Source organism: Styela clava, chromosome 2, assembly GCF_964204865.1.
Source record: "Styela clava chromosome 2, kaStyClav1.hap1.2, whole genome shotgun sequence".
In the NCBI taxonomy this organism is placed as follows: Eukaryota; Metazoa; Chordata; class Ascidiacea; order Stolidobranchia; family Styelidae; genus Styela; species Styela clava.
In genome coordinates this window covers 10,547,402-10,570,453 of record NC_135251.1, presented here as the reverse complement: position 1 = coordinate 10,570,453, position 23,052 = coordinate 10,547,402, and the positions used below count along the sequence as shown (strand labels likewise).

Genomic DNA, 23,052 nt, shown 5'->3' with positions numbered 1-23,052 from the left:
TTGTAACTTGCAGTAAAGAACAAGATAAAACAATGAAATACAAATTATATACAAGCTAAAAAGATATATTAAAAAATCTTCATTTGTTTTTCATTTAATGTTTATTTAACATTGACCCTGCATTCTGTGAACAGTTTAGTGCTTTGAATCGTGCCAAATTTTTTTTTTAAATGAGTGCAACTTCATCAAATAGGTCAAACATATTCAAATTAAGTTTGTTTTTTAGCTTCAAATGCTCTACAATTTTTACAAGGGTCTGATATTTTGGAGAAAGATTATCCAAAAGAGATAATTTTCTAAATGTTGAATTTTCATCGAAGTCAAATTTTTTTTCCAAATACGTTATCGCAGAGTTGAGAAATAATCTAAAATCTTAGATACCAATTATACGTAGAATTTTCATTTATTGAACTAGAATTCACTCAAATCTTGGGGTGTTGCCACTTGCTATCTTCGGAAAATTAATGTAAAATATTTGAAATTGTTAATAAAATTGGTATTTCCTGGCTATTGGCTATTTGTGCCGTACCAAAGCGAAATTAAAAAGAATAATTAAAAGCTTGCAAATACAGAAACGGAGGCGATTAAAGAACGAAACAATATCAAACACAGTACTATAACTATCGGGCAAAACGACGTTGGAAAAAATAAAGGACAATTATCATCTTAAAAAGGACAAGGACAAAAATCTCAAATAAAGGATTGTCCTTTGAAATAAAGGACGGTTGGCACCCTATGCGTGCCTATGAACGATAAAAAAACAAAGATAAAGTAAGAAAAAAAAACAAAGAAAGCAAACAAAGATTAGATTAATCCCTAAAACCATGCAATTTCTGAATGAAGTATTCAAAATAGAACAGTTATCGCTCGCACACAACTTGAATTGCCGAACATCTGATATCCGAAGTATTTCTACGGATGACGCCTAATTAGCAACAAGATGAAGATGATAGTATTTTCACAAAACAAAATTAGCACTTTTTTCAGTCAGACTTCGACAATTTCAACTTGCTCATCTTTTTGTTGAAGACTACCTGTCACTCTGCTGAGTCTGCTCTGATAAATTAATAGAGTCGCTAGCTTCAGATTTCACAGAAACAAGTCGATTGTGATGAGGCTACAATTATGACATGTATAGCGCCGGTAACAAATCCAGACTTGCTGGTAATGAATTATATCTGCCGTTAATCATCGTTGAAAAATTAAAATGCAGCTATCACTCACTATATGCGACTACAATAAAGAAAGTATGGAGTTGTACAAATTCAAATATAATCCTACATTGCCTAATAACTGGCCTGCTACAAGCATCAAGCGGTGCTGATTCAAATTTGATGCACTCGCTGGCAACGACTGTGTCAGGGATTGTGCCGCTTCATATCGAATAATCCCGCCAGATTAACAACAAAAAGATGCTTGAACTATCATTCTAAATACCCTACCATTATAATACGGTTTAAATACAAACTTAAATACTCAGGCAGGCATGCCAACGGAGTAGAATAGCAGTAAATCTACATAATGGAGTGGTCAGGGTAGGCGACGGTTGTAAAACGAAATCTCGCACATCGGGGCCAGTGCATCACGCCACACAACTTAGAAAGAAATAAAAAGAGCGACCAATAAATAAGACAAGATATATAATAAATCACGCGAGGCATGTAAGATTTTTAATTGCATGTGCGGTTTTTCGATATATATACAATGAAATATTGAGGCTGCTTATAAGAACCACAGGAGATAATTATCCATCGGTTGGACGAGTCTTCCAGTCAACTTACATTTGAAAAGTTTGAAAATATAAATCTGATACATTCAACGCCACCACTTCCTGCGTATCAGAAACTTGGGGTGAAAGTGTAAAAACGTCTCCTGAAAATACTTCAACTGTACGTCCTTGGCGACCCCGATGCCGAGTTTTTCAAAACTTTAGATGTGGAGAGACTTAATAGGATTCGTACAGAACATTTTGAACAAGTTCTGGTGAATTTACTTCTTTCGCTAAATTGTCGTTCAACTTAACCTCAGAATAAACGTTAATTCCACTTTCAGGATTATCTATCTCGCCATTTTGTGCGTCAGATGTCGATGTAACAGGCTTTGTCCGAACATACCTAAAAAAATATAGAAAGAGCTTCAAACGAGTAGACATAATTGCAAAGCTATTTAAAAACTCCCATACCACAAATATTGGGCGCGATGGCTGAGCAGTTGAACGTTAAATCGTTAGACCAGGGGTTTGCAACATTTTTTGTCAGTGAGCCATATGACCAACTTCAGTCAACCAGCTGGGCCACACAAAAAGAGAGTGCGACTATCACTTAGCCTTGCAATATTGGAAGCACAGGGCAAAACGACGAAAGATTCAATGCAACGGAAAGAGCAAAATAACATTATGTATTTTTAACCATGTGAGAGCCTTTTTCAAGATTAACTGTCGGATTTAAATAAATCCGAGTATTGACGAGGGTCACACAAATATAACAGCTGTGGTGCGTTCATTTAAGCCAGGGGTGGCCAACCTATGGCGCATGCGCCAAACGTGACGCATTGCATGATTAGAGGTGGCGCATTGCATCTTTAACCCTTTTCATGCCAAAATTGTTAATTGCACTTGGCATCTGCACGCCAAGCCGTTTTTTGCGATTTACATTGTGACTTTTGATTGTACCTAAAATCTATCCTCCTTACTCCACGTCGCCCACTTACGGCTTGTTGGAATTAGAAACAACAGGCGATTATCGACGTTAGCTTTTGGACGGACTTTATGACATTCATTCTAGACTTTTAGCAAAAATTAGTAAAATTTACTATTTTTAGTTGATGTTACTAGCCATCTCAATGATCTAAATTTGAGACTGCAAGGCAAAAGCAAACTATTTCCAAGCTTAGTAAATGACATTATCGCATTCAAGATGAAGTTGAAACTTTTCGTTTCCCAGTTGGATAGGATAGGATTTACATATTTATCCCGGGGGAGAGGAAAGCCGATAAGACGGCTTATCCATATGGCGAACCACGGCTTCTCGTCCGGTTACCATTCCAAGTCGGGTATGGGATTAGTTTTTACTGTATTGTTTGTTTTCGGAAGCATGGACTTGGTGGTGGAGGAAGCCGTAACCGACCAGCGGTTACGTGAACCACCCAACGACGGCGAGGAGTCCAGCAATCCTCTCGCACATAACCATCCCTACATGGGATTCGAACCTGCGAACCCACGCAGAGTAATTAGAGGTGCGGTGGCGAGCGTATTCCTAACAGAACATCGTGAATGTGCTGCTGGTAATGGCAATTTGGCAATATACACAGAAAAAATCAAGTTATTGCAAGAGTCATTTGAAAGCCGTTTTCATGATATTTCAAAAGAAGAAGACTCTATACTTGCTTTTATAAACCCATTTTCACTTAGTGAACTAACCATAATGAAGATGCCAAGCAATATACAATTGGAACTAATTGACTTGAAAACTCATCCATCATTGAAAATTAAATTTGATGAGCTTTCTTCAGTCCCAAGTGCATCTGACATGATCAAGTTCTGGCAATCGTTACCCCGTGAAAATTTTCCAGAACTGAGAAAATTTGCCCAGGGTTTTATATGTCGTTTCGGAACGACATGTAGATGTGAACAAACATTTTCTGCCATGAAACTAATTAAAAGCAAAGCGAGGTCAAGACTTACAGATTTAAAATTTGATGAATGCACTGCTCCTCTCAGTAACAAACTTAACTCCAAGAATAAAAAAAACTGGCGAAAGTAAAACAGCAGCAAAAGTCTCATAAAGGCGGTACTTAGAAATAAAATTGATCAGTTTTATTTATTATACTTCCTTGCTTAATTTCTATTCATGTGAAGTTGTAAATTGTAAAAACTACATATACGTGTGTATATATGTGTGTGTATTATAAATTTATATAATTTCAACAAGAAGCGGACATTAGGCGTGGGAATACAAGAGATTTACGGCGCATCTGAAACATTATGTTTAAAACGTGGCGCATGGTATGTGAAAGGTTGGCCACCCCTGATTTAAGCCATTTGCTGAGATCGCCGAACTCTAACGTCGAAAACAGAAATTATTCAATAACGAGTCCGCGGCCAGTGCGAATCCCCTGAATCTCACCACTGAATACATACCTGAAGTATCCAACGCAAATCGCGATGCACGAGAGGACAAGAATAATGCTGAGTATGGCAATGGCAATTGTGAATGGTAGATACGATCCTGAGATATTTTTTGTATTATCGGATATTGGCTTGTTTTGTGAATTGGTGATTTCTCCTCCGACCGCTGGAAAATAAATCGAAACTTTACTTTAGATTTTTGAACATCGAGCATAGCGAAGTCAAATTTATACGTGAAGGCAGAGCTCATTTAAATGTGCCACGCTTCCATGAACAAATAACTGGTTCAACTAATTCCATATATAGCCGACATGGACTGGTAACCGGACGAGAGGCCGTGGTTCGCTATATCATTAAGTCGTCTTATCGCCTTTTCTTTCTCCCTGGGATGAATATGTAAATCCTATCCCAAGTAATGCGCGTCAAATATGCAGATGGATTTCGCTCGGTAATTATTAAGTAATACATTGTTGATAATTGGCTAATTATAAAATTCGTCATGTTTTCCGAGTAGAAGAGGAAATTCAATTAGACGTGGCTCGAACCTATCGTGCGTTTATCGGTTCAGGTATGCTCGAAAAATAGCTAACAAAACCAGTTTATCATACCAAAATCTTGCTGCAATTGCATGATGGCCGTATATGGGTCGTATCGTTACCACCCATGCAGTCAAATACTGAAAACAGTATTTACATTTACATATTTATCCCGGGGTAGAGGAAAGCCGATAAGACGGCTTATCCATATGGCGTACCACGGCCTGGGATTAGTTATATTGTTTGTTTTCATAAGCATGGACTTGACTAATAAATGTTACTAATAACAGTACTAATAAATGTTGTTGTTTTTTAATGTTATTATTTGTATCGTCATCACGTTTTCTAGTTAGGCGAAAATAATAAATTCTCTCTCTTCTCTCACATACAACCATACTCAGGATAAAAAACTTGCAAACCCACGATGGGTAATCAGCAGCGCGATGATTTTTAATGGTAATTTTCAACTATATATTTCATATTTTCAGATATAATGATATTCAGTTATATAGGGTGTCCATAAAATCCCAAATTTTTAAAATTGCGAAGGATATTCATCAATATCATATAAGATATTGTTTTTTCCCTCACAGATATATTGAATTAAGTAAAAATACTTAAAACAATTACTGATTAAAAACAACAAACCTGGGTAAGATATTATATTGAGAACTGACTTCATAACATAACTACAATTGTGAAAGGACTTTATGGACATCCTGTACATTACTATCACTGGCACAGTAAAAATGAGACTTACCTTTATTGCTTAATGTAGATGCTAAGACAGGTACTGATGTATTTGCAGTTGATTTCAAACTATGAAAAAACGGTGAATACGAGTTCGCTTCGTTCTTTTCTGTTATTGGTGTTGCGCTCGTTTCAATTTCTAACGTAGAAGTTGTTGGAACAGTTGCTGATAAAATTAATGTGAAATATTAGCGCTAACGCGAATTTTACAAAATTTAAACTGAAAAAGTTTTTCCTCGTTTCCAACCCATAAGAAACTACGTTTAAATAAGCAAGTAAATGTAAAACATAGATAGGAAATTATTAATTAATATTATGTGTTCCAGCCATGTGCGTTACTGCGAAACAAGTCGGAGTATCGGAGTTACGAATATAAGAAAGAGGCAATGTATCATCTACAGTTGAAGTGGTGGCTTCCACGCCCATTCGTTTGTCGTATGGATTTTTGTTATAATCTCTTGCATCGCTAGTAAACAATGTTAGGTGTTACAATACGGTTCCATTACGTTGGAACCCACGACAATTGCACCTGCATACTATTGCACCTATGGAAAAAATTTTGTTCTACGGATATTTGAACCCATACTATCCCTACACTGTTAAAAAAATTAGTAAATATACTAATTTTTCTAGTAAATTTTTACTAATTTTTCGAGTATTTTATTGAAATCACGTGACTTGCTTAGCTAAGCCAATCAGGGTGCTTGTTTGTTAATAGTTTACTAATGAATAGTAATTTCACTGATCAGTTAGTAATTAATATAACAGAAAAATAGTAAAAAGATTTGTATACTTGGAAAAAGTAGTAATTTCACTGATCAGTTAGTAATTAATATAACAGAAAAATAGTAAAAACATTTGTATACTTGGAAAAAGTAAAAAAAATCTAAGTTCCTCTAATTTACGAGTAACTATTCTTTCCAATGAACGAATTTATCTACCTACGCATGCGATATAGTCACGAAGCAAATTTAAATACTTTAAAATTTCATCTAAATTTTGCTCTGGGTATCAAATTAATTTGAATTAATTTTATTCTAGAATTATTTTGGTTCATCACCCAAAAATTCTGATTGTTTTGCTATTGCATTAGACAAGATAAGATATTGTTTTATATCTTATTTTTCCGGAAGTAAGCGGACCTATTTGTCCAAATATTCATCCGCAAAAACTCCACGGGGCAGGTTGCGTGCGCAGTATTTTTGATTTCGAGTTTCCTTGTGCCGCGCATCTCGGCTGGGACGCTAAGCTGTTTGGGAGCTCAGCATCGGTTGCGTGCGTATGAAAACTGAATGCGGTACGCATGTTAAGTATGCAATAGCTTGAGTCTGAGTTTGATGATTGTGTTAGCAACGGTCTGTACGGTAGGTGCGGATTTACCACGGGTAGTGGTCTGATTATTGAGGTACCGGTACTGGTACTTTTTGCAGAGAACAAAGTTTCCTATATTTTAATCCTTCTCTTTACCGTCACAGGTCATTTGGTACCGGTAATGTGCCAATTATGACATCACTCAAATGTCACGTGCCTGTAGCCCGCGCTTTTTCTGGTTTAGGAATTAGGACTCGGTAAGCGAGGCTCTTTGTCGTTAGTGGATGTTTATTTTAGGCGGTTGGTTTTTGTAGATGTTTATTTTAGGCGGTTGGTTTTTGTAGCTTTTCATGCGTTAATTGAGCATGTTTGTGTTACAGTAGTAGACTTGTAGTTGGTAGACCAAAATATTCTTTAAATACCGTGTACATCAGCATCTAATGGTACCGTACCTGTATACAGCGACATGCTTACACACTGCGTTAGTTTCACCGTGTTACCGGCACCAGTATCTATCGACGACCAAGAGTAAAAATCTGAATTGGCTATTTCAGTATTTGTTTCGGAATAGATGTAACTTACCGGTAGCCTATGGTGATGTGATACGTTCAAACGTTACAAGTCGGTGGCAACAATAGGTACGGTACCGGTAACAGACAGATGAATTCAATTATAGCTACAAAGTCTACAAGGCGGCCATCTTGGTCGGAACGTATTTGGCGCTTTACACTGTATTATATACATATCCTAATACTGTTAGGACATTTTATTTCTTCACAGTAAAATGACGTCATTTCGAATCTCGATTCGAGAGCTCAAAATGAACCAGATCGATTTTAGTCATTTCATATTTGATTCATGAAAATCTTACAATATGGGGGACCGATCCTAAAGTACAAATAATTGTAACAACGGAAAATAATAAATTGAAATGACTGAAACTAAATTCGCTATTGTTGAGGTGATGGTTTAAAAAAAGGATTATTTGTTTTTGGAAAAATATAATTTTGTCGAAAAATACTGCGGATTATTTTGGTTCATTTAAACGAAACCAATAAAAGTCAAGTGGTGACCATGTAATAAATGTTATACCAAAAATGATTACATGTTGCAGAAGTGCTCGTGGTACTATAATATTATATTTTCTGACAAAAGCAGCTCTTCATTGTGATTCTTCCATTTTCTTATCTAAAGTGGTACTACCAGTACTGTATTATGGAAAACATGGATATTCAGTTCGACTTGAAGTGCCCACTACAATCATGTGGAAAGCATTTCAATAATTCGGTTGATACAATTAAGCATCTAAAATACCACATTAGATGTGGCCACCATGTGATGTGCCCTTTCACTCCATGTGGAAGAATCTATCACATACTGTCCTCCTTCACGTCTCACATCTCCCGTTATCATAGCTACTATCGTAGCTCCCAAGGACTTGAGAGCGATAATATTCCAAACGATTCTTTTGGTCATAGCAGTACCCAGATGGATGTTATAGAAGTAGATGAGAAAGATTTGGCCAGCTCAAAGATTCCCGAAAGCATCCCTCATACAGAAGAAGTAGAGAAAGTTATAGGACTCATCTGTCTATCTCTCCAATACAAACATCTAATACCAGCATCTACAGTGGATAATATATTCTCTTGTCTAAAAGATTTGTGTGAAGTGCTACAACGTCCTTTAAAGAATTCAATTCGAACAGCCCTCGAAAATTATTTGGATGGGAACATTGTGGAAACCGTACTCTCTGAGATTTGTGGGAAAAATGCTATCTTCAATATAGCTGATATTTTCAAGAATGGGAATTTGCGATCTATTTATATGCGTGATATATACTTCAAGAAAAACATGAAGTATATTGCACCTGTCTCCTACGTAATTAGCCAGAATAGCACTTCTCCAAATGAATTTGCGTCTTTCCAGTATGTTCCTGTTTTGAGTTCCATAAAGGCACTTTTGAGTAATGAAGATGTTGCGGTCGATGTTCTCAACCCTCCTGTAACCTGTCCAGACGTACTTAAAGATGTTGTTGATGGCGAGGCATGTAGACACAATGTTTTATGTCAGTCCAATGATATAATTCTGAAATTGATACTTTATCAAGATGCATTTGAAGTCGTAAATCCATTGGGTTCAGGAAGATGCAAGCACAAAATTTCAAAATCGGAATCAAAGAATCTGAAAACTGAATTACCAAAATCGACTGGGGTGGTCACGTTGATCGCCTATTATTTCGGAGAGGACCTAAACCAAATATTTAAGTATTTCCAGGTATGTTCTATGCTTTTTTTGAAAGTTTTCGCATCAAGAGTAATGTAACTTGTGCACAACACTGTTCGTATAAAGTTTTGTGAGCCGACTGCAAATTAATTGGAAACTAACTGCATGATAGTGGTTAACGGAATTTTTTTGCATATTTATTCACTACTTTGCCTATTTTCAGAAAGAAACCACTTTTCCCCAGATATTAGAAGATTTTCCAAAATCTCCATTTATTGCTTGCATAGGTAAGTGTTAAGAGGTGAGCGATGTAATTGTGAATATCAGGAACAATTTCGAAATATGATATGATAGCTGTTTTCCTGTGATTAATTCTGCAACTTTTTCAAAGGCCATTTTGTGTCGCCATATACTTCTCAGTTGTGATTATTATAAAATGATATCACCAGCTTCTGTCATGCTACCTGCTTTAACTGTTGCGTCACAGTATGCATTGCTTGAAATATGAAATATAATATTTCTGAAAGAACGTAATGCTTATCATAAGCCTCATCAATATAATAAGTTCTCCCTTCGTTCTATCAGTGTTACGCTCGCTATCAACGGTGAGTGAAAATAAGTACAAATCCATGTCTGCTATATTAAATATATAGCCAAAGCCAATTTTGAGATGATCGTACTATTATACAATTAATAATTGTGTAATTGCATATTATCAAAAAATCACTAATCGTCCACCTCTAGTAAGTGTATTTGTTATTAGTTGGCTTTAGAAGTTGAGATAATAAGATTAATCAACCTGTCAAGTGACTTTCACTTTATTCATAAGCCTATAGATTCGAAGCTAAAGTTTACAATCTTGTGTTTCAGGTAACACGGTAGCGACTGCTGAGACTTTTTACGTCATCGCTGAACGAGAAGTGGTGTGTTCCTGTAGATCGTTTTTTGAAGCGGTGGCTTTTCAGTTTGCTTCGTTCTATGTTTTCAACATAGAATATCCAAATAAGGCCTTGCTGACGTTTGATTTTATTCAGAGGTAAGAAAAAATGTGCTAGTCTACAGTGCTGATATAATTCTTGCTGTTGGCACAATGTACACGTTGTTGATGAATTACCTGTTACTTCTGTCATGTAGTGTTATTTGATGACATACAATACAAAAAATGGGTTGTGAAAATGAAATATGTGACTGGACTTGCACAAACTCGTGGTGTCCATACCCTGGGGACTGGGCCACGAGTAGGGCTGGGAATAATTTAATTAGTTAAACAGTTTTTAGGTGTTTAATAATAGTCATGATTTATTTTAACCATTCATCGGTACGGTACCGATTAATGGTTAAAATAAATCATGACTGACTGGCGGTACCACACATGTTTACATGTTTCCTCCTAATCTAATATGTTTTACATTCATATGTGAAAAATGAACTCACAACAATCCTATTTTAGTGAACTTCAATTTAAAACGATGTCACTGTGCTCTCCATTTTGTAGCAGGAAATTTTTGATATATTTGCAAAAAATCATTACTAATGACAGAAATTAATACAATATTTTTCAATTGCTGCATTTGCAATCGAATGTCAACGAGCGGATGAGCCTATTGCGATTTGCGACAACTGGGGGCTAGGAGGATCTGTAGCTTTCTGGTTTGGCAATTGCATTCCTGGCCCACTGACAGTTTTTTGTTTATCCCTTGGCAAGGCACGATACATTATAAATACCTGACATTTTTACTATTTTTGTCCAGTGTTTGTGTTTTTACTATTTTGGTGGTGAGATAACAGGACGTTTTCCAAATTTCATATGTGAAACCTATTTGCCATTTAAGTTCTGCCTTTTTTCAGGTTCTTCGGTGACATAAACCCCAGCGGCACTAAGTCGAAAAAAAGTAAAGGCAAAGACGTTAATGCAAAAGTAATCGGCCTTGCAAGAAGAGTGAATCTATCACAGGCGTTATATGTGCCGTTGTTAGAAATTGATGTGTAAACTTTGGTGGTGTTACTGCTAGGGTTGCCACTTCCGGATACATTTTTTTTCGAATCGAATTTTTCCGAATCTGATTCCATTAAGCTTTTTTTTATTTTTTTTCATTGCATGCCTATTTTTGCTCAAAGTCACAAAAAAGCTCAAATCTAGAAGAGAAAACTTGAAAATGGAATATGCTAGATAGCAGGGATGACAAAGTTTTTTCAGTGAATAAGCCACACTTATTTCCACCAGGTTAAAAAATATGTGAGTTATCTGTGAGTCTTACAATACTGGGTTATTATTGTGTGTAGCTTTACACATACAATGTACTTGTATCAGTACTGAGGCAATTTGATGAAATTTCTTTCGAAACTGTTTTTTACAAGCCTTAAAGGCATTCAGTGTGTATTTATGCTAAAAATATTAATTGTAATAAAATGATTTTCGTTTCCAGAATCTCGTTTTTTTTATTTTAACTGTAATATTCTGTGTGTTTACTGTTGTGTCGTGCCAGTAGATCTTTGCTACTCTCGTAGTGGTTCGGTCATCGCGAGTGAGAAATTACCATCATGCTAGTATTGTATGGTACTACTGTCGGGTAAGGTAGCTGCCATCGAGATAGTAATTTTATTTACTATTTTAAGGTAAAAAATATTACTACTGGTGGGTAGGTTTACTGCCGTCAAAAAAGTAGTATTTTTTACAGTTTTATAGTAATTATTGCTACCATCAATCTCTGTAAATTTACTGAAAATACTGTTCATAATACTACTGATAGGGCTCATAATTTTTTTTACATGGGGCCAGTACTTTTGCTGCCATTTTTTTTTAGTAAATTTGGGAAAATTTTTTTAACAGTGTAACCCATGGATTTTTAGCACCCGGATATAGATTGAAGTCGCGGATATACACATGGGTTCAAATGTACGTGGGTTCAAATGTAGGTAGGTTCAAATGTGCGGTCACCGAACAATACTTTTGATGTTTTGGGCATTACCAAACCACCAGTAGACAGAAATATTACAGTTTGTCGTACGGCAAAGTAAGACGTTAGTATAACACAGCTCAACGATAGACACTTCACACAGTGGCGGCGCGTGGTCATTTTGACAACCGGGGCAAGCTACTGCGGGACCAAGTCACCCCCATCTACGGGGACAGGGTGAGCGCTGTAAGCTCTCCCATCATTTTATGAGTATAAAAACCATTCCATCGGTAACAACCAATCGGCAAAAGCGACAATTTTTAACGATAAGAAAGTGTCTTTAAAACCGGTCCAAGTCAAGGGATTAATAAATATAGACATAGTTTATTTTGAAACCTCTTTCAATAGGAAAGGCAATATTTACCCAGATAAATACAATGACATATTAACAGAAACATCGGGAAAGCAGACAAAACCTAAAATAAGGTTTAAAACGTTACTATGAAGAAAAGAAAGTTAATGCAAAGATAAGGACATGCGTCGCTCACTCATAGATACATCCACGTGATAGAATATTGTGGAGAAAAAATGAAAACTCACCATCTTCTAGCAGACGCTTTAGACCTGCCGCCTCCCTCACAGAGCGTTCGTCCCAAACCGGAGAGCTCTGAATGCCATTGAAACACTCAATGAGCTCAGACCTAATTTTGGACACGCCCTGCACCACGCGTGATTGGAAGTTCCAACGTGTTGGTGCACAAGCTGGGAGACGGCGGCTACATATCTGGCGAAGGAGGTCAGAGCGCTTCGGCGAAACGGAAAAAAATGAAGAAAACCCCGAAACATTTGCAAAACATATTCGGATGAGAGGGGTATCAAGACACATATTTTTAATAACGAGGTTAAATTGGTGTGCATAACAATGTAAAAAATGCGCATGAGGAAAATCTTCTTTTATATAAACTTGAACACCATGTTTCGACCCACTCATGACTGCCGCGCCGTTATAAGTTTGAGCTATCAATTTTGACTTCGCGTTGTAAGGCTGTAACACTTCTTTCAGTACAGCCGATATCCCGCAAGCCGTGCGATAAACGATTTGTACAAAGCTGTGAAATCTCTCGGTAGGTTTACCATCTTTCACAAACCGAAAAATCACAGCCAGTTGGGAAACGCACGTAATGTCAGTTGTCTCGTCAGAGTAAATCGTCAGACTGGCAATTCTCAATTTCCAGAGCCAAATGTTGCAAATAAATTTTATACATTGAGTCGAGCAAATCATTTTGGATATCCTTAGATGTCCCTTTCGAAACAGTTGCGGCATTAAGATGATCTCTCAATACTGTATCTAGGAATGCGGTGTATTCCACCACATCCAAAAATACCTCTCTATTAGAAGAGCCAGCCCGTTCATCGTGCCCACGGCGGGACAGCTCGTGACAACCAATGAACTTCAAAACATCTATCAATCGACCGAGACCATGGCGGTTTTTCTCGACGTTTTGGTTGTGCCGACGAATAGAAACCGCGCGTCCTTCATCCAACTGTGCTGCAATATTAACATTTACGAATGTTCGGTATTTTACTGCATTGTCTAGATGCTCTATAGAAGATTGATGATCCCTGGCACGCTCGGAAAGATGTTTAAGATCTCTAAAACCAAATTTACACCAACGTGAGTCACGGGCGGTAGCAAAAAGTAGGCAATAAAAACAAAAAAGTGCATTTTTGTCCTCGCTGTAACACAACCATTCGTGTTTTTTATACCAAGTTTCTGCGCAGAATGTACGCCGACGCTTTCCTCCGTCATGGGATTGTTCCTGTGAACAATTTTTTGGTTGATAAGGCCTAAGACGTTGTACCTCTAATTTTTGTTCCAGCGGCAGCTGCGAAAACGGAGTGCGAAGTAGTGCATCAACCTTATTCATTATGAGGTCTAAGGCTAAGAAATGCGAAGCCGGAAAGAAGTGAGGAGCTCAAAAGGAATGTGGAAAATCGAAAGCAAATGGACTAAAGGTCTCTAACTGATTCAAATAGCGAAACAAGCGACAAAAACGAAGGCGAGGAAACTATCAACTCTTCAAGCAACCAACGAACGAGAAGGAATGCGTGAATACGTCAACACGTTGTTGTAAGAAACGTCGGCATTGTGTCGTCATAATTTCGGGGCTAGCCCCGATGATTTAGTAAAAGAAACAGAAAACAAACGAGACAAACGCGGCGAGTGGAAGATAAAAGAGAGAATACGATATACAATGAGCAACCGGGGCAAAATCGGCGTCGCCCCGTCGACGTTCGGCGAAGGCTTTGCGAGCGAAAAATGAACCATGTCGGGAGAATATGGCTAGTGTAGACAGTCTGTGCAACTGATATTGAGGTATTTTTCGAATATTTTTTATTATACCGAAAAAACAACCGGGGCATTGCCCCGGTTGGCCCTATTGACGCGCCGCCACTTTTCACATAAGAATGAATAACAAGCATGCGGACAGGTAAAAACAAGGAACAATTACGAGAAAACAATTATGACATCATAATCACAAATCCAGCCTGTGGGGGAAAACAACAAGCTATGACGCGAATACACAACAGTAGTATTGAAACTATATAATTCCCAATTTCCGAAATAAGAAGTAGAATTTTGGGTGCTGCTACTGGATAACCAGCTTTGGTATCCCGCGGCTTCCATTTCCCAGTAAAACTGTGTAATTATAATTTTCTCGTAGTTTGTTGACGATTGTTTTTTTTACTGGTTTTAAAATCTAATCTCGACTTGACAATTGTAGGTTTAAAAACAACTGCCGATGGCATTTGTTACGTAGGTATGTAATCTCTGAACTCATTTTAGACAACTATGGGTTGGCAGGTTGGGTTACGCAAGACTGTTTTTCAGCAGTATTTCATTTACTTAATACAGTGGTTCTCAACCTTTTACTGGCCGCGTACCACTTTACTGTTTTTTACTCTGGCCGCGTACCACTAAAAAAGCCCCCCGGGCTTTTTTTTTTGGCGCGGGAAAAATGGCACAAGACACGCGCTATGGGAGTATTTTATAATGTGGCACTACATTCTTCGTGACCTAATTCGCAAGACGGACGAAAACATGCCCATCTCGATTCCTTCGTGCTGGACAATAGCAGGCGAGGGCGATCTCTAAAAACTGGACTGGTATAGTTTTTTTTTTGTCATATTGTCGGTACGCAACTAAAAATTGACAAATAGCACGCAAAACTACAAAAACGAAGCAATGTTTACTGATTGTTGCTGGATACGGAAGTAAACAAGGAAATTGATGCCCGAGGAAACATTCATGAAGGCCGTTCAGCGAATACATACAGTACGGAAGATAAAGCGTTGTCGGCATATTTTGGCCAACTCAAAAGTTAATTGTTGCAATAAGTTGAAGCTGCTCGCGTACCACTTGATCATCTTCCGCGTACCACAGGTTGAGAACCACTGGCTTAATATGACCGCAATAACTAGATAGCTGCTGAAATTCGTTAATCTGTGCGATCGCAAGTACACACAGATGGAAGTATAACATGTAAAATATAAACCCGACTTAACATTTTCTGCTTAGAAAATAACGGCTGGTCGTATTCTGAGACGACAGGCACGGAGGATAGACCATTTAATAACGAACAGCATATCCGACACCAGGGGTATAGGTTAGAGATGTACCGATGTATCGGTATCGGGTATCGGTATCGGCAATATCGGTCATTTTTTCGGTATCGGCCATGTATCGGTATCGGTTAGATTAAGGCCGATATTTCCGATATATTTACCTTTTTGATTTGGTCCAGAATGTTTTAAAAGATAAGTTGGAATACTACTTTCAATTTATTTTTTGTCTGTAGAGATCGTGAGCTATGAGCCATACATGTCCCCACCCTCGCGAGAGAATAGGATTCACATGTTTTCAGCTATTTATCAGCCAAACTAGCTCAACTAATTTGGCTATTTTCGCTGTCAAATTTTTATATTAACATTTTTAATATTATATAGTAATTATGAAGAAATATGTCAACATAGCACATAACAAAAAGCAAGTAGGCGCCCAGTTTTAAATCATACAGTAGAATTGGGGTCCTTATTAACGGCACATGGACTTTTAGCACGGGTATAAATTCTGACTGTTTGTCGTCAAGAACGACTGTCATTTAGTCCGTCAACATCGATAAACTAAATTCCGACACAATTATCAGTCTACGCAGGTATTAATTTTAATTTTGTTTAACTACACAATTTCTTTATAGATATTTTGACATGACCGCCTAGAGTTAGACTAGATTGTCTCAAAATATATGATAGCAATTGTAAAATAATATAAAATAGTAAAGTGAAAAAACCTCCTCGACGGTTATAGGTAGGCCTTCTTCTTGTCGGTGCTGATTGATATTCTTTCATGTTGGCTTTGTTTTATTTCGGCGACGATTACGATTAACCACAAAATAAAATATTTGTAAAATGCTTTTAATTTGAACGTAGGACGGCGGCGCTAGAATGTGTGGGCGATATTCTTTTAAACATGAATAACGATATTCGAAGGTCGCGATATTACCAATAAATCTGAATTGGACATCCCGGATCAGGATTTTTCTAATTGAACACCGAGATTACTAGCGTGTATCTTAATCAGTTAAAGCATCTGGATGCCAAACATCAACTTCATATTATGTGATATATCTCTTTTTCGATCTGAAATAATGTGTGCTATGAACAACGCTCAAAGACCATTGTTTTAACCCGTCTGCCCTACACAGCACACCTAATTAAGTAATAATTACATAGTATCGGTATCGGAATATCGGTAGTATCGGCCTTTTTGTAGTATCGGCGTATCGGTATCGGTATCGGCGTTTTTAGTTGGTATCGGATCGGTATCGGTATCGGCGAAAAAAGTGGTATCGGTACATCTCTAGTATAGGTATGGGCACTCGTGGACTTCCGTGGATTTGTGCGCACGCAGTATGTTCCCCACCTCTTTATTTTATGGTGGGAGGGGTGTGATTCCAAATTTAGGGGATGGTATATATTTTGTTTTTAGTGATAAAACTATTTATAACTTATAAAAACGTGTTGACTGATCATCTTCACCGGTTCATGAGCCACTTTTTTAACATTTAAATACATTTTAATTACGTTGAGAATTAAAGTAAGGTGCACACCTGGAAATTAGGGGGAGTGGTTGTAATTTTTTTAGGGGGGAGGGGGGGATCACTGTGCACCCCGTTCTGGCTTTTTATTTTAGACATTATAGACGACGCAGAAAATAGGTAACGTGCACAGCAGCTTATGACTAGCGTTATTGAATACTATGTAATAAATTTATGTAACGTATGTCATCTTATTCAGCTTACGTAGTGACATCCTTTCTCCGAAATGAGGGAAGTCGTTGCTGGGGAATTCGGTACAAAAAGAACCCGTTCTTGAAATTCCAATCCCTTTACTTGTTTTAGGTACAAATAGTCTTGAAGAAATGAAGGATTTTCTGTACAAAGCCCCGCAAAAAAAAAACACCACCGCCGCCGTTCAGAATAAAACAATTGCAATTATCCAGTTAGGGCCAGGAATGCAGATTGCACTGGAAATTAAAATTATTCTTAACCCCGACTAGATATTTAACTAATAACTAATTTGTTATTTTAGTTAAAACTATTGATGGTCTGAAACACTTTTGTTGGTCTGTTGGATCGCAAGTAATATAAGTAAATATAAATTGTAAAATATGAACTCGAAACGATGGATTGCGCTGGTAATTCAAATTTTCAAATCATTTCTAACCGAACCCTAACCCGCACTGGATATTTACTTATCGATCTTAAGATCGGTAAACATGTTAATAGGTATTTGTCTGTTTGCTTCTTTGTCTGCCAGTCTGTCTTTCTGTTAGATACACGCAATATCTCACGAAAGCGAGGTTGATCTGCTTCAAATTTCGCATGTGCATAAGTGCATTCATCATATCTCGGATCAGAAGCCTTTGATTTTGGATGAATTATGTCGTATAATTAGCGAGTTATTAATTAATCAGTGATGGGACACACGGTGTCCCCATGGAGTAAAAGCGGATGAATCGAAACCGCAGTTTCTGTTTTGGCGGTTCCCCAACTTTCGATCGAAGTCTTCAGTCTCCGACCGATATTTTCGTTACTAATTTGTTACTTAGAAACATGGCGGAGGTGTTTTCTCAAACTCACATTTTTACAATAGTGACGGGGGCTTTGTACAGAAGATCTGAAATGAACAAATGATGGTACTAACTTATTCTTTCACAGCGAACATATCTGTAATGCAGGTCGAATGATTTTTTTATTCCCACTAAGTTTAGATTTCCGATAAATAAGCTGATTCGTGTAGGCAGTTGTTGTACGGTATGTGATCGGAAATCGCTGCAGTTCATCGAATCTGGTGTTGTATTTTGGCATCTTGCGTTACCAGCCTTCCTGTATACGTGGCACCGTCTTAGTTCATCATCCTTGCATAACGGTGGATTAATGTCTGAATTAAATTCGTTGATATTGATCGTTAGAAATGAGTTCTTGATATATTTCGCTTTGCACATTTATAAATTTTTTTGTGGCGGCCTTTGAAATGTATGTATACCATAGTATATTTGTGGTGACCGTACATTTGAACCCACGTACATTTGAACCCATGTGTATATCCACGGATTCAATCTATATGCAGGTGCTAAAACCCATGGGTTAGGGTTAGTGTGGGTTCAACTATCCGAAAAACAACAAAAATTCCATAGGTGCAATAGCATACAGGTGCAATTGCCATGGGTTCAAATGTACGTGGGTTCGAATATAATGGAACCTATATTTGTTGATATATATATATCATAAATATGTGGAATGCAAATAAGTGCGATAAATGTACGTTATTACCTGCGGCTCTCCAGAACTATGTGTACCAATATGGAGGTAACTAATTTTTTTCGGCCACTTTACATCAAGTTGTGTAAAGGGACTGAAATCCTATGGACAGGGGTTATATTAACTTGGCTAACATAGACAGTCACCGAACTCGTAATAGAACGAAAATAAGGGAAATCGGATTAAAATTATGGCTTAACTCAACCTGGTACACACACTACGGGAGTACCCTACCCTGGTACACACACTACGGGAGTACCCTACCCTGGTACACACACTACGGGAGTACCCTACCCTGGTACACACACTACGGGAGTACCCTACCCTGGTACACACACTACGGGAGTACCCTACCCTGGTACACACACTACGGAAGTACCCTACCCTGGTACACACACTACGGGAGTACCCTACCCTGGTACACACACTACGGGAGTACCCTACCCTGGTACACACACTACGGGAGTACCCTACCCTGGTACACACACTACGGGAGTACCCTACCCTGGTACACACACTACGGAAGTACCCTACCCTGGTACACACACTACGGGAGTACCCTACCCTGGTACACACACTACGGGAGTACCCTACCCTGGTACACACACTACGGGAGTACCCTACCCTGGTACACACACTACGGGAGTACCCTAACCTGGTACACACACTACGGGAGTACCCTACCCTGGTACACACCCTACGGGAGTACCCTAACCTGGTACACACACTACGGGAGTACCCTACCCTGGTACACACACTACGGGAATACCCTACCTTCCCAATTTTCTATTTCTTGCCATTGCGCATTTGTATAAGTCGATGTTTTTGTCCTGGGCTCAAGTTTATCGAACAAACAAAATAAAAAAGTTTTTTCAAGTCAGTAGTATTATAGTATGACAAACACTATTAAAAGGTCAAATGTAATTTTATTGCCCAGGAAAATGTAGATTATATTCCCGCTATAGAATTTTGAATAATGGGTACGACCTAGAGCTTGAGGTAAAAAGCGGACAATACCGTAATTAGGGTGATGGAGCTAAAATTGCGATTTTTTCCTAAACATGACAGCATTTGCAAGCCAATGTTTTTGCAGCGGAGTAAATTTTTTGAACCCATATTAGAAACTTTAAAGCCGTAAAGACGGTTACACAGGCGTCGAAATTAGTTATTCCATTTCTCACCTCCGATTTCGATTTCCCCATAGCACATTTTGTCTGGTATTTGCATATGTATTCTTGTTATTTGTAACGCCAGCAAAAATTCTTCATTGGGAACGTTTGGTAAAGTCCAGACACAATTGTCATTTGGGTCGTCTCCACTATATGTAATCGCCCCTCTAGTTTCCATGTAACCGACTACGGGAACGACTATCTTTGTGTGCTGTGGTGGGTCATTAGAACATGATGAATGGACGAGTCCTACATGGATTTTAAAAGAAAGATTAATACAATACTGTATAGCACCAAACCCCATGGGATTACCCCGATTTCAATTGAAATTATTAAAACCAAGTTCATTTTCCCAAAAATTCCAAACAAGGACTTACGTAGGAATCAAATTACAAAATTTTAGTTTTTAGGAATATGTTTCGTCCGGTCATTACTTATCGACCTTAAGATCGGTAAGTATGTTGATAGGTATTTGTCTGTTAGATGCACGCGATATCTCACAGAAGCGATGTTGAATCTGCTCCAAATTTTGCATGTGCATTCATCATATCTCGGACCAGAAGTCTATTGGTTTTGGATGAATTATGTCGTGTAATAAGCGAGTTATTGATTAATTAGTGATGGAGCACACGGTGTCGCTGTGGAGTAAGAGCGGATGAATCGAAACCACAGTTTCTGTTTGGGGGATCAATCGATAAGTCTCCGACCGATATTCTCGTTATCTAATTAAAATTTATTTTCTCAGGATATTTAGGCGCTGATTGAAATAATTATATGTAACTCTTAATTCATAGTGACACCTTGTGTCCCATCACTAATCAATTAATAACTCGCTAATTATACGACATAATTCATCCAAAATCGATAGACTTCTGATCCGAGATATGATGAATGCATATGCAAAATTTGGAGCGGATTCATACTCGCTTTCGTGAAAAATCGCGTGTATCTAACAGATAAACAAACAAACAGACAAATACCTATCAAAATACTTACCGATCTAAGATCGATGAGTAATCAAATAGAGATTTCTAACGTATCATCATTCACGTGGGCGTTGGCGCCGAGAGGTGAACGGACGATTTTCAAGTCAGAGACGATCAACGAGTCTGCAATATCCAGAGTCATCCCATTTATTTGCTATAACTGTTCCCTTTGCATGCAAATGCGTGTTTGAATACGCGGATTTATTTATTACCTTAAATAGCGCGCTCAGAAGTTCGTCGATTTGTTTTTGTGCACATTGTTGCCTGAATAGCTAAAAACGATTGGACTCACTAATTATATTTGACAATTATTATCACCTTTCGGGAGATGCAATACCTGAAAGTGCCAGGTATAAAAAATCAACAGCACTAACGATACCTAATCCCATGTGTAGGCTGGGAGAAAAATACCATTATTGTCTTGAGCAGAAAAGATTAAATGCCAGGTTTATGCTTACTTATGTATGCGCACATTATCAGCAACTTGCGCATATGACAGTGACATAAGCTAACGACCCTTACTTTAAAGATTGAATAACTAAAGTACGTTTTATTAATAGTGAAGGAGGAATGAAGAGTTGCAACATGGGCATAGGAAGAATTTAACGAAAAAGGTTAAAAGATGAATCTTTTCGTCACAGTGCTAACCATGCTTCGCCGAATAGTGCATGTATACGTTTTCTCGAATAAAATGCTTGCTTACTCATTACTTTTTCGCTTTATTTTTATTTCTTTTAGGTGGATACTTTTTAGGTTCTATTTGATTTCTGTAATATTCTGTGTAGTATACCATATGCCTTTAAGAAACTATGTAAGAGGTATTCCTTGTTTAAAACTAGCTGTTTCAAATTTTCTATTTTTCTTGCGACCACCTTGTATGGGACATTGGCCTCCTCTATCGAACTATGCATTATTTCATTTTTTGCAGTGAGTACATAACTATCAACCAGTCATTAACAGCGGGTATATAGGATACTGTTATTGTCTAGCACTATACGTGATATGAGTTATCGTGACTTGCTCAACCGGTTCTTTGAATTGCGAGCCATATTACACTCGTATACAGTTTTAATCATGTAGTACATCATATTAGCTATGTGGCGCTGATTAATTATCTATGTTGCCCGATGTTCCTTATTTTAGTTATATTACGAGTTCGGGGACTGTCTGTGTTAGCCAAGTGAACCCCCCCCCCCCTCATGTCCATAGGTTTCAGTCCCTTCATACAACTTGATGTGAAGTAGGCGAAGAAAATTAGTTACCTCCATATTGGTACACACACTTCTGGGGCGCCAAAAATTCTTGTATCAACATACGTTAAGCATAAGAATCATATCTTGGAAAAATGTCATAATTCGGAAACGGGTGTCGCCGCAGGTGTCATTTTTATGTTTTTTTTCTCCTAGATTTTGTTCGCATCACGTGTATTTTTATTTTGGTGAAAAATAAACTACTGACTGACGGCTGATTATTAGCTTAATTTAGGAATATAGTGTCGTGGTAAAAGTAACATAAACAATTATTTTCGATTTCATGTATTAATTTATGATTATGACTACACTCACCTGGAGAACATATTAATACCCAAAACAACCAGAGCGATTTCATTGTATTTTCTTCAACTTAAATTTGCTTAATTAATTATTATTATTTTTCAATATAGTTGCCTAAAATAAAAAAATGGACAGAAATGACAAAAATCAATATGTTCCTTGGCTGAAGTTAAAAAAGAAAAAAGAACGACCCCCCCCCCCCCCCCCCCATTCCAATACCATTATACTCTATTCTTGAAAACTGACTTTTCCTGGTTTGCTATCTATAATCCTTTCACCAAATGAAGTAATCGAGATGAAAATGCGCTCTTGTATACCTTCGACTATGAAGTAAGTTTGTAGAATGATTCTTTAAGATATTGTTAGGTATCAGTCACTGTTTCTATCTAGCCTTGTTCGGAGAAAAGGGCACGAGTGAGCGTTGTATTACGTCATTATACAAAACAAATTGCGGACTTTCTTGCTGAGTGTGGCTTGCTATAATTTCTCAAAGTTAAGGCCCTGCAATGGCGTGGAAACCGAGGGTTTGATTTCTAGACACAACATGACCAATTTCGTAAAGGCTGTCGTATCATTATATCCATACCTTCCATTAGTCAAAGCATTTCTTTCAACAG

The 23,052-nt window shown here is 37.7% G+C and overlaps 4 protein-coding genes across 4 annotated transcripts in view; 2 read left to right on the top strand and 2 right to left on the bottom strand.

Moving 5' to 3' along the window:
* Positions 1-23,052, top strand: part of LOC120336360 (octanoyl-[acyl-carrier-protein]:protein N-octanoyltransferase LIPT2, mitochondrial-like) — a 140,883-nt gene that overhangs the window by 8,319 nt on the left and 109,512 nt on the right. The window lies entirely within an intron of this gene.
* LOC120336855 (double-strand-break repair protein rad21 homolog) overlaps positions 1-23,052 on the bottom strand; it is a 120,314-nt gene that overhangs the window by 43,716 nt on the left and 53,546 nt on the right. The gene's annotated exons all lie outside the window — the stretch shown is intronic.
* LOC144419848 (uncharacterized) lies at positions 122-22,530 on the bottom strand. The gene is made up of 5 exons (XM_078109956.1): positions 22,448-22,530; positions 18,111-18,347; positions 5,423-5,578; positions 4,139-4,292; positions 122-2,114 (listed from the first exon to the last, which is right to left on the bottom strand). Exons 1-5 carry the CDS (start codon positions 22,488-22,490, stop codon positions 1,946-1,948), a joined length of 759 nt encoding a protein of 252 aa, XP_077966082.1. The 5' UTR covers positions 22,491-22,530; the 3' UTR covers positions 122-1,945.
* On the top strand, positions 6,619-11,374 carry LOC144419906 (uncharacterized). The gene is made up of 4 exons (XM_078110119.1): positions 6,619-8,997; positions 9,170-9,233; positions 9,817-9,982; positions 10,795-11,374. The coding sequence occupies exons 1-4, from the start codon at positions 7,939-7,941 to the stop codon at positions 10,934-10,936; spliced, it is 1,431 nt and encodes a 476-aa protein (XP_077966245.1). The 5' UTR covers positions 6,619-7,938; the 3' UTR covers positions 10,937-11,374.

Bases quoted from the DNA above. Each gene is read 5' to 3' on its own strand.
- LOC144419848 (XM_078109956.1), bottom strand. From the start codon at position 22,490: ATGAAATCGCTCTGGTTGTTTTGGGTATTAATATGTTCTCCAG. The intron at 18,348-22,447 runs GTGAGTGTAGTC...AATTTAATTCAG, and splicing joins GGTATTAATATGTTCTCCAG to ACATTAATCCACCGTTATGC. The intron at 5,579-18,110 runs GTTAGTACCATC...TAATTTTATCAG, and splicing joins TGTTCGCTGTGAAAGAATAA to CAACTGTTCCAACAACTTCT.
- LOC144419906 (XM_078110119.1), top strand. From the start codon at position 7,939: ATGGAAAACATGGATATTCAGTTCGACTTGAAGTGCCCACTACAATCA. The intron at 8,998-9,169 runs GTATGTTCTATG...GCCTATTTTCAG, and splicing joins AAATATTTAAGTATTTCCAG to AAAGAAACCACTTTTCCCCA. The intron at 9,983-10,794 runs GTAAGAAAAAAT...GCCTTTTTTCAG, and splicing joins ACGTTTGATTTTATTCAGAG to GTTCTTCGGTGACATAAACC.